The sequence below is a fragment of the Sinocyclocheilus anshuiensis genome, unplaced genomic scaffold (genome assembly GCF_001515605.1).
Source record: "Sinocyclocheilus anshuiensis isolate Anshui unplaced genomic scaffold, SAMN03320099.WGS_v1.1 scaffold1299, whole genome shotgun sequence".
NCBI lineage: Eukaryota > Metazoa > Chordata > Actinopteri > Cypriniformes > Cyprinidae > Sinocyclocheilus > Sinocyclocheilus anshuiensis.
In genome coordinates, this window is record NW_015538011.1 from 941775 (window position 1) to 954735 (window position 12961).

The window sequence follows — 12961 nt, forward strand, 5'->3', positions numbered from 1 at the left end:
CATGACCGGTTAACACATAAATTGATAATCCCGTCAACAAAAGAGACAATTTTAGAGCTCCCTGTCCAGCAGAAGGATGGCAGATCCACACTCGCTTGACATGGGCATGACCTCAGGACACCTCCCCTTTTCCCCCTGCATTCCAAAAGGGGTCGCATCCTTTTACTACTTTCCAGAAAAGCGTGCGTTTCTTCTGTCACAGACAAAGACAATTCATAAGACAATAATTTAAAATCATTTAAAGTATCGGAGCAATATACTCCCAAATAATATGCTTTCTTGTAAACTATCAAATTTGGAATCAGTTCTAATCAGGTTGACTTCGAATCTTCAGATCCGAGTCCTCTCAAAACCTGAATGAAATAATAATAATTAATTCCCTTACAAATGAGTTAATTTCTTACAAGGTAGATCTTTGTGCAAGATGCTGTAAGTTGGCACTCTTTGATGTGTGAAGCATTTATTTTAGTATTACAATGCAAGAGTCTGCTGGGACTGAAACAGCCAAAGTGATGCAGCTTTTTCAGAGATTTTTCCTTTGGACCGTTTCATCTAAATAATCTTTCCTCAGATCATGCATATTTAAATTGGGATGAAAAAATCGCAAAGGCCTAAAATTATATTTTATTGAATATGAGATAATCCTAAAAGTGGAGTGCTATGTAAAAAGTTTTTAGATCATGAGTTCTTGCATGGCCTGTTTTCATTTAGCTGTTAAAAATTCACTAAACAGCAGTCAATAAAGGGATAGTTCTGCTGAATATGAAATTGCTTTCATCATGTATTCAACCTCATGTCATTCCAAACCTGTATGACTTTCTTTGTTTTGGTGAAACACAGAATGTGAATTCTGAAGAATGTGCTGGTTGCTCTTTTCTATATGCAGTAACAATAAATATTAGATTAGAATTGGGCGATGATATAGTTTACATTTTGCACAGTGCTTGAAGTGGAAAAAAAGAAGTGCTGGTACTGATTTTGCAACAAGATAAGCAATTGAGTGTTCACTATATGGTAAATATCGACCCAAGTATACTTAAATATCCAACTTTATAAAAGAGTTGGGTGATAATATAGCTTACGTTTTGCAACAATATAAACAATCAAGCAGTTGATATGCGCTATATTACATATATATTGCTTAATATGCGTATACTGTATGCATGTGGTTAAAGTCGGATATTCTGTATATAGAGCTGTGCAATAATATAGTTTTCATTATATTAACAATCAAGCAGATGAGAATTGCTATAATGTATATATAAATGTATATGAGTGTACTATCCAAGTAAGGTTGGATATACTTATAGTAGTTGTAAAATTTGTCTATGTGGGAGGAACAGACAGAAATGTAATTCTTTGAAAATCTGTTCATAATTTGGACTGATCCAGTCACAGACATAAACAGCTCACTGGAGGAGAGGATTTTCAGTCAATAATTATTTAAATGAAGGTGTGTTACACACAAAGCTATCGTATGACTTTGAATATAGTACACATATTGAATGAACTACTTTTACTGTGCTTTGATATGCTGTTACAAGATTCATGTGGGTAAATATGTCCATTTACATTTTGACTGAAAAACTGGAGAACAACCTGATGATTTCAAGCTCGGTTTTCTTGTGTTATCACATTTACATTTTTCATTATATAAATATACTCTGCACTCAATCTTAGTTTTAAAATGTTTGAAGGACATGACTGCAGTTTTATCTATCTACCTTTAGAATGTAAATGAAAACATCTCATTAATTTTCAGAATAACATTACTATGAAGATGCAGATCTTGTTAGGAATCATCCCTGCACTATTGAATGTTTTTGAGCTCCTCTGTGTGCTGGAGACTTGCGAGGGATTGTTTCCTTCACTACTAACCCCATCCAAGTGAATAACTATACAACCCTGGTCAAAAGACCTCATCTGCAATATTCTTCTCTGTGTCAGAGATTTTTGGGATTAAATTGAATTGAAAACCCACAGGCAGGAGGAAATATTGGATGTACCTGTATTCACCTCTGATTTGCCTCAGGAACTAATAAATGGCAAAATATGGTGACTGCAAAGAAGCAGAGACCTCAGATTTAACACTTTAATTGTAAACAAAAGTTGTTTCCTAAATCACTTTTCCTTTCTTTCTATTACCTAAAGTAGTTTTTCTTCGTTGGAAAAGATAAGTTTGTCCATTATAAACAATATAAAGACTTCCTCCTTACATTGTTAAAAGAGAAGATCAAAGAATTCTTTCTTTTATCATAGAAGGAGGTTGCCAGTAAATTTTAATTGACGAATCACAATTTTAGTCTTATTTTTTTGAAAACAGAAAGCAGTATTTTTGAAGTACGATGACTCAATTAGAGCTTTTAATGAACCTAAGACTTCCTGTGAGGATAATTTGGTCTAGATTGTGTGGGAGCTGTAGTTCATAAGGAGACTATAGGTGGAGGTCCTTCCCAACATCAAGCACTGCACCTTCCACACCTCCCTCTTCTTACAGACTCTCAACACATCAAAGCCAAACAACAGCAGCCCCACTGTCTTCATTAAGACATAAGGTTATCTCTGCTTATCTCTCCTTTGCTCTATTTTAAGTTCAAAAAGTGAACGCGTGGGGTGCTGACAAACTCATGTTAGATCTGCACGTTCAATGTCTTTTTGCACGTTCAATGTCTGATTGCCTGCACAAAGGTGACAATGTCTTTTTTACCGTTATTGATTGCAAGTTTTCTTAAGGAATGAACTATCCTTTTAAAAGTTAAATGTTTTGAAAAATGTAGAATGCACTCTAGGATATTTTGTAATATTGTGTTGTTGACACTATACAGTGAAACTTTCTGCATCAGGTAAAAAATTTGCCAAATGTCAAACATTTTATTTTTTTTATTTTGCTTGTTTATGCCTCAGTAATGGACCATGTGCATGATTTCCCAAGCCTAACTAAAGATTTGTCGGCTCATTCAACTCAATAAGCAAAAAATTCCTGACACAAGAGGAGCACTGTCTACTGGGGCGTGCATGTGTACAACTTCCTTTGAACTATAAAATCGGTTTGAAATATTGTGCAATGGGTCTTCAAATGAAAATGTGTCTTCTAAAGTCTAAAGGCGTACAATATGAGGGATCAAAAACCATGCACTACCATCTATATAAAATACCCTCAGATGCAAAGTCATATTAGCGTTGCCCAACAGGCACACTTGCATGGTGATGTGTCCCCGGTGGTTATTATTTAATCAGCAGTAAATGGTCTTAATTAGTAGATTAGTCTCTTTCCAATTAGCTCACTCTGTAATTGCCCTAATCTACCACTGCAGTCATTTGAATCCTAATTTAGAGCTGTGCATTTAGATTCACAGGGGACCTAACAAATGCGTCATTATGAACCATTACCAATTAAGTTATTCTCACATAAACCAACTGTTTATGAGCCATTCCGGCCCAATTTGGACAGCAGCTGCTGTGTTTATGTTTTTATTGTGCCATCATTTGACTTGTGAAGGTATTGTATAGTCATGCTGCACTTTTTGCTTTTTTATGCCGGCTAAATGAGACCTTTGAGGTCCATTTCATTTTTTATTGTCCATTACAATGTCCCTCCATACAGCTTGACTTCTAATTTTAGAGAAAAATATGAGTTGTCACTCATTAAGCTTATTCTGTCATTTGACACTACAGTATGTGGTGCCCTGCAAAAGCTGGTCTGGGGCTACATGCATAAAACTTGGCAATAATTTCATCTTAGCTTCAATAATTAATTTTAGCTCACTTCTACAAGTAGCTCTTTTATCGTGTCTTGTTTCACAGGACGCGTACCAGAGAACTCTGCACCACAAGTACAGTACAATGCTGTACCAGGTGAGTTACCGAGCAAGTTTACCTATTTCAGAAAAGCCACATATGGAGCTAGTTATGTTATGCAAATGTCAAGATGCATGATTTGTTAACTAATGTAAAATCATGCAAATCATGTAAAAGTATTTTGAGATCATAACATAATATTTTGCAAGACACTGCATGAAAATAATTCTTAAATGATAATTTGCCCTTGTAATCACAATCACACTGCAGTGAACTGTTGTGCAAAAACTTAGGTAGAGGCACGTTCTTCCAGTGAGCCTATACTGAGTAATTAATCCACCTCAATCGCATATTTGTTTTTAATGGGCATTTGCATTTTATTTATATACTGATGTTTTCATTTAGCATTTTTATTTTTAGAAGTACTTAAGCAAAAGTATTTAAACCCAATGATAGGCATGTTCTGTTAAATTAAGACTCAAAGAGGAATTAACTTACCTGCCCTGCACTTTAATGTCAGAGATGGCATAGAAGTATCTAGAAAGGTTGTTCTCATCCACCATTGTGGCTCCGGTAGCAGGACGTAGAAGTCTAATGCGAAGGTCAGTGAGGGTGAAGAAATCCCTTAGGTCCTTGGTGGTATCCAGCTGCCCATACAGAGAAGCCATGTTGTGCAGTCTCGGACCAGCAAGAAGGGCGAAGCGGTCTTTGATCTCGAAGCGTACAGTCTTATCGTACTTCCACACATAGCCTGTTGAATAGGCCTCAGTGCAGATGATTTCTAGCATCGTGCTTGGGGTCAGCTGATGTACTGCTTTTGGCTCCATAGTAAAGACATCCAAACAGTCAGATGCGTAAAACTGGTATGGCTGCCACGTACGACCATAATCCAGCGACTTCTCCAAGACTAACTGCTCGGGTCGGCCAGACTCGAAGGTGAGGACAATGTCATCTGTGAGTTCTATTGTTTTGTTCCAGGACAGCGTGATGTTGACCTGAAGGGGTCTCGGGTATTTCTTCCAGGAAGTCGACTGCCAGAACGTGGTTGGGTTTCGTCCTTCAGAGTCAAACATGAGCTCGGGTGGGTGGGCCAGCTCTTCGGTATCAGCATCACATTCGTTATTACACATATATGGGTTTTCCTGAAACACACATAGAGACCGGATGTGTTAATTATGTAGTACGCTTATAGTAACAGGTTTCCCATTAGACAGTGGCACTCGTTTGAGGTGAACTTAGGGAACCCACACTGAGATGTTTGATTCTCCACATGAATCAAGATGTTAATGAACATATTCTTGTGAAAACACTTCAGCCTCCATTAACGCAGTTAAGTTGGATGTTTTCCTGAGGTGACTGCTGAATATGGCACTCTGAATGGCCATCGCCTGCATTCAGAGCGGTGTGCCTCATGAGAGCTGCTCAACGGTTACCCGCTCGCTCACTACCACCCAAATTGCTAATATAACTGATATTCTTGCTTGTTGGCCAGTTGGAATGGGAGTGGAATTCCGATGAGTGAAGTTGGAGCTACACACGGAGCTCCATGCATTTTTCATGCGTCTGTGTCTGCCCTGCACCGCTGCGCCACTGTGTTTCAGATCAGCTTTTTCATTAAAATTCTGCACACCTCTGAGCCATAGCACAAATGACAATTAGCCATGAACTTTGAGGAGACGGCCATTAATTTCCGCCTTGTATACATGTTTGATCGGCTGCAATTGTCATAAATCTTGTTTTGTGTCAGGCACAAACAGCGGCGGAATGCAATTACAAAAGATGCATAACATCTAAAGGCTCTTGGGACAAAACATTCAGCTTTGTTTGTGGAATAATTTTATCCCCATCGCTGCTGTCAGTGGAAGAACTGACAGATTGTGATGCTTCCTCTCATCAAATGAATGATCTGCTCTGCGTTGTTGGATCAGAATGTATTTCCCTTGTTTGTTTAGTCCAGGATTGTTCACAGGGAGATGGGATCTTAGATGATGACCATTTCACTTGGGCACAAGTGAGGAGAATAAACACACATACTTTAAAGGAAAATTAATTTACTGGTATTCATATCACTCCAAACCCATAGACTAGTTTCCATGAAGCACAAAATATACATTTCTGAAGAACCTTTACATATATTCTTGCTATACAAAAACAGTTCATAGTAACTGTTGCGTCATATTCCTCCTCCTACTTCTAGGAGAATTGTCGACCATTCAGAATGGCTTTTTAAATTTGATTCCTGAATCTGAAATGTTGTTGTCTGAAGCAAACAGAATGCAGAATTACTGTTCGAATTTGAATGATGATTTTGACAAAGCTTGGTCTGAAAGTCATTTAACTAAACTTTTGAAGGTTTTATAGGCCTTACAGCGAGATGGATAAAAACAGACAGTTTGGATCTGTTTGAAATGTCACCTTCTGACTTATTTGTAACGTAACATCAGACACGACCACTTTTAACTTGAATGTGCAAGGTTTCCGATGTCAGCCACTTCCAGTTATTTTAGCTGTCTGTTATGCTGCTTGATGTTGCAAACTGGTTTTTGCTATCATATTATTTGATTTGTTATTGTAATCATAAACTCACTGGGTTGTAGTCCAAATAGTATTGTTAATACAGTTTATAGTAATAACACCATTAATAGTAATAACACCATTAATAGTAATAACGTTTACTGCACTTTGTTATTCTATTAGTTATTTACCTATAGCGACTAACTGATTGGAAGTTTCGCACATTCAAGAAATAACTTACATCTATGTTGAAAAATAAGGTTGATAGAACTGCACAGTTTGTTAATATATAATTCTTTATATTAAACCAATGTATGGACCAAGATGGAAGACTTAATCTCCCAGAATGCCAGTACCTCTTGAATTTCTCATAATTGTTATTGAGTAAATTCTCTTTTTTGAATCCAATTAAAACTCTAATTTGTCTTCCTGTTGGATGTGGTAAATTGAATTAATATTCACTCATGAAATTCAAATCGAGCCAGTTCTTCAATTCAAGATTTAACACAGCCATGAGCAATATTCACGGATTCTCTCTCTCTCTCTTTTTTCTCCTAGCTTGGTTGTTCCTGCTCGCTGTAAACTGTCATTTAGCAAGTGTGTCCCATAGAAAATATGTATGGATTTGGAACTACATGAATAAGATAAGGGTACTTTTTAGCTTAACTATTTTAAGTCTAAACGTTACTAAATGACCCCCTCTGTGTGCATGCAAAGTAGAGGAGTGAATTACCAGTATTATCATTGATTTCTTCCTCCACCACATTACAACACTTACATACCCTGATAAAGACAAAACTGAGTGGCTTAATATGACAAAGAGGGCCAGACCTTCCACTGGATTCTCCTGCAATGGCTCTCTGACCAAAAACAGCTGCCTTATCACGATCAATACAATCTCTCCTCTTAACACTTGGGGATAGAGTGACCAGTGTTGAAGGTGGCTATTGAAAAATCAATGTAGATTATATCTCATTCCACGTATCGTCTCTGTTAGAAGAGGAAAGACAGTGTAGTGGTGCTCATTAGAATAGCTGACATCTCTATCAGCAGCACTGGACCACAGCAGTAAGTTCCAAAGCTGCTCTCTATTAATCCCTGTTGATGAGACTACCACCATAGAAGTGTGTATCACAGACACTTCAACATAAAGGTCATGTTAGACTGGTCGCTAATGAGGTCCTGCCTCATAAAGCTAAAGGGGCAATCCAATATTGTGTCTCTGTGAGCGGGCCAGTGGTTTGAACGAGGATGTTAGGGCATTCATCATACGAGCATGTGTTAATTGAGTATTTGTGAGCTTCAATGAAAGCATTCAATATTATTACCCCAACTGACACAAAGCAGAAAAACAGGTTGCAGATTTTAAACTTAAATTGACTGATGGTACAGAATTGATAGATTAATATATATATGGTAGCCTACATAATATCACAAACACATTTTTAATAATTTGGCCACTGACACAAGCCTTCAATTAAGTATATGAATTATTGTACCATTGAGTTCTTTTTCGATAACACTGCAAATGATATCAACATCTTTTGTAATTCTCACAATAAACCATTATTGAATCTAAATTCTTTTGTATGATGTTAACAACTTATTTAAGATTTTCATCAAAATGTACTTTGATCATTATTTTGATTCTTACATCAAAAGATTTTGTTAAGACATCATAGCAACAATAACTGAAATTAAAAGATAATCAAATAAATAATTAACCAATTAAAATATACTCAACCATTCAAAATGTTTCTTGAACACTAAATCGGCATATTAGAATGATTTCTGAAGCATCATACAACAGTGAAGACTGGAGTAATGACTGCTAAAAAAAATTCAGCTTTGCCAGAGGAATAAATTATGCTACCAAACTAATGCAATTCTTGTGTTTTTGTCTAATAATGGTACATCATTTAGAGTGCAGTGACCGAAAAGAACAAGAACAACAGCAGATGTGATAGACATGAAGGCTGTGAGACTGACAGGCGGAGCCTCTGTTGATGCGGTCTGGGACAGAGTATGTGGATGAGGAACATAAATTCATTGCCCAGTGACAGCAGGGCCTGATGAATAGGTCCAAGCTGGCCCACAAATCAGCTGATGCGACAAATGTTTGAAAATCGCACTCCAGATCACACACACTAAAGCCTCCAAATTTCCCATTCATTCCATGCACCAAATTACTGCCTGCAACCATGACCGAGTTTTTAAGGAACTGTTTCCTTAAATAAAATGCATTGAAACCCATGCATGCAATTGCACGTCAAGCAAAGAAAAGGCCTTTCAATGAAATATCGGAGTACTGTAACACAGAGGAGGTTGTGTGATTCACAGTTTAGGCTCTGATCAAGGGAATGCCTGAGGAAGTCTGGCTTCAACGTCATGTCTGATTACTCATCTTTATTAATCTCTCTTGTTTCCTTCCTAGACAAAGACATGATATGCTCCTTGTGGAATTTACGAAGCAAGAGTATCAATATTTTACTACACACAATTCAGTTTCTTTAAGCATGGAAACATTGTAGTTATGAGTCTGGTAATAGCCAGAAAAGGTTGAATTGAAGTTGTTCAGCTCCAGTGTTGCTGTTATTAAATAAAACTAAAATCATTAAAAATGGTTTCTGTTAATTGAAATAAATCTGAAATAAAATGCAATATATTAGACGGAAAATTTAACTTTAAAACTTAAATTACTTAGAAATTGGAAAAAATAAAAAAATAAATAAAATAAATTCTGCTCTTTTGAACTTTATATTCATCAAAGAATCCTGGAAAAAATAAAAATGTATCATGGTTTCCAAAACTGTTTAAAACTGATAATAATCAGAAAAGTTTATTGAATACAGTTATTAGATAACTGTAGAATACTTGCTGTATTTTTTATCAAATAAATGCAGCCTTGAAGCATATAGGAAATTTGAAACTTTCTATCATCCTCAGTTTTTGGGAAAGTGAAGCTATCAAACTAATGCCAATATAGTGGTTTTGTCTATTATGCTACATAATATAGAGTTGGAAAAAAAAATTGGAAATGTTGCCAGACTACATTAATTAACATGTTAACTGATGGACTGGAGTCATGTGGTTTACTTGAGGATTATTATATCGTTCAGCTGTTTGGACTCTCATTCTGACGGCACCCATTCACTGTAGAGGATCCACTGATGAGCAAATGATGTAATGCTTAATTTCTCCAAATTTGTTCCGATGAAGGAACAAACTCACCAACATCTTGGATGTCCTGAGGGTTTGTAAATTTTCAGTATTATTTGTTAACTCAAAATATAACACAATTTGAAATCTACTAAAGAAAAGTTGTACTATATATGTTGCTTGCAAAATATGTGTTTAGTTAGAATACACAGCTAATTTCAAATGGCAGTCAATGGGGAAAGATTTTAAAACCGGATGATGTAGTTCTAGTATCTACCAGCAGGGGATAATGGCAACATCCTTACCAGCCAAACCTTGACCCCTTGTTTTGACCCCACTGTGTGTCAAACATCATCCCACTCTCTGAAACCAATGATTTCTCCTTTATCTGCTCTTCAGAAAAGACCTTTCCCACAGCCATATGAAGGATTCGCTCGTCTGTTTCATGACGCAGAGCCTCGTTTCAATTACTACAAGGGTCTTCTCAAGCAACTATATGAGATTGAGTCCCCAATCTCTCCCAGAGGAACAGAATTGCTAAGGCTTATATTGATGAAGGGTTATGGGTTAGGGTTTTAATGGCTGAAACTAATGCAAACTCTGTCAAGGTATGGCAATCTTGGCTATGTCTACGGTGATGTTGAGCCATGCTGGCTGGAGGGGCCTGATAATGGAGAGGGCTGAGCAGAGGGACAGTGAGAGATTGTAGGTGCTGGCGATTTGACAGAAACTCAATAGCACTTTAATGGTCCATAGTCATCGAGGTGCTTTACTGCAGTGCAGGACTTACCCCACTGACCATGGGAGAAATAAAGCAAAGCGGTGGTGAACTGTGAAGCCAGCGAGACCTGCACACGCTGCAAAATAAGATCTGTGGAGTAGGCCTGACAGATTCCCGATTGGATATCTGGAAATCACTTCATTGGCCGTAAAATGAAAACATTACGATAAGATCTGGGGCCAAGTAAGTTCCCTAGGATGTCAGCGTGCTAAATATCTGAGGCATTAGGTCACTCAGGAAACACAACACGTATCTGATCAGGGGCAGAAAAAAATGATGGATTTGAACAGTGGTGCTGCCATTATGTACCTTACCATTAACAATTTCAGTATTTTGAATATTTATTTGGAACCTGTGAATTTTTTTTTCAGGATTATTTGATGAATAAAAAGTTAAAAAGAACAGCATTTATTCAAACTATAAATCTTTTGTAACAATATACACTACCGTTCAAAAGTTCGAAAGTGGGATCATTGTTTTTTTTTCCTTTTCTTTTTTCTTTCTTGAAAGAAATTAATACATTTATTCAGCAAGAATATACTAAATTGATCAAAAGTGATAGTACAAACTTTTAAAGTTTTTTTATTTTGAATAAATGCTGTTCTTTTAGTACCTCTCCTCGTGTATGTTAATCATCCAACATGAGAAGAGACTCATTTTGTAATTTAAAAGCATTATATATTACACAACAAATCCTTCATCTTCCACAAAGAAAACCATTTCAAATGTTGTCTGGAGAAGCATTGCAAAGTCATAAAAATACAAGGTATGTGGTTCATGCTGTCTAGAGTGTTGTGAATCCGAGAATCTGTGCACGCAAACAGACAGAACTCTTCCACACACTGTTCTGGTTGGCTGTGATTGTGTTGAATCATGCAGCATTTTCACCTTTAGTGCAGACAGACAAATTACTTGTGTTACTTTAATAACTTGACATGTGAGTGGTAGAAGCTGTGGTTGCATCTAAGCAGAAGTGTACACATTGCTGTCTTTCCTCCATGCCATGCAGCGTGCCCTTTAGTATAAAGACTTTGAGAAAGCAGGGACCCTGAAAACAGCAGAAGGAGCCTGAGCTTTGAAGTGAACTGAAAATCAAGTGCAACATGTTGTTAAGCTTCAGCCTAATTGGGCTACACAGAGCATACAGAGACCAGGAGAACTTCACATTAATTAACAACTGGCCTCATTATCTATCCCATGGGGCTTCGTCCGGCTTGGGTAAACTTATCACCACTTCATTATCCAGAGGGGGTGGAGGAGACCGGATACACCAAGCTGTCAGAACTCAATCAACAGTTCTTCCCACCACTTCACTGTGCTAGTCTTCTGTCTCTCATGTAACAGCACATGGATTTGGGTTGGGTTGACTCACTTCCTGCCTTCCTGCCACATTTCTTAATGTGATATAATGTATAATATGGAACATAATTAGGTTTATAAAATTAATTAATCTTTTTTTTTTGTATAACTCTTATCACCTACCCATGATGAGATCTAAATGAAAGCTAATTTCTGCCTAAAAAAAAAATAAAAATAATAATAATAAAAAATAAATCATAATTAATTATAATTTGGTAAATCATACTTATGACAAAAAGTCACAATTATGAGATACTAAGTTAGAATTATGATACAAATAGGGGAAATTATGAGATAAAAAGTCATAGCTATGAATAAAAAGTCATAAATACAGTTTCAAACTTTCATCTCATAATTTTGACTTCTTGACACATAACACAATCTATCTCATAGCTGTAATTTACCAAAGCATCTTTTTTTTCTGTGGTAGGCTTACAACAGGATCATTTCTGAACAATGCAAGTACCTGATAGATATTATACTTCATCACTGCTGCCATGTATCTGTTGTTGTATTTCTCCTATGCATTTACTGGGTTCATGCATAACTTGTCCTTGAGGTTCATGTGTGTTACATGGCAGGGCTGCCAGCAAGCCAGTGACCTTTGAGCCCATCACCACCACTGTTCACCCATACCACAACATAGCTGTTATGTCTGCACTCCTTGAACTTTCACACCTGCCCTTCCTGATTCTTTACTCCCCTTTCACTCTTTTTTATTTTATTTTATAACACAAATGCAACTCTGAATCATATCAGCTCTAAGCTCTCTGTCTTGCACGGAACAATACAGATGTAGTTTCTGTTAAACAAGTGACCCTCTAATAATTTAAACATGTCACACTTGTGAAGAGAATTGAAGATTTCATTTGCAAAAACCGATAAATGCCACTTTAAAAAAAATATACACATATACACTCTAAAAATGCTGTGTTGTTTCAACCCAACTTTGGGTCAAATATGGACTAACCCAACCGTTGGGTTAAACTTTTACATAATATTTTTAACCCAGAAGTTGCGTTAGTCCATATTTGACCCAAAGTTGGGTTGAAACAACCCAGCATTTTTTAGAGTGTAGCGCGATCTGAACCCTAAAAACGTTTTGTCAAAAAAGCCGGTTTTGTCCACTTTCAAGGCATCGCGAGTTCACGTTTTACTGCAGAAGCCGACAAGCGCCCTTCTTGTTTTTGAACAGAAGCCGATAAGTCCATTTTAGTGAATCAGCGCGCTATATTCAGGTCAGGTGACAAGGCTACTTTCACTTTGAAAAGACGTGCTAGCTGAGAGGAGTTTCGTCAAAGCTGACTAAAAGTGATCGAGGATGGATAATTTCGATGAACTTGATGAACC

General features: G+C 36.9%; 1 protein-coding gene across 1 annotated transcript in view; it reads right to left on the minus strand.

Annotated features, from left to right (window-relative positions):
- The window catches only part of LOC107677956 (netrin-G1-like), a 46278-nt gene that overhangs the window by 16926 nt on the left and 16391 nt on the right, over positions 1-12961 (minus strand). Inside the window, exon 2 of the mRNA XM_016473038.1 lies at positions 4297-4940. Coding sequence (XP_016328524.1) covers positions 4297-4940 — 644 coding nt within the window. The remainder of the gene's footprint in view (positions 1-4296; positions 4941-12961) is intronic.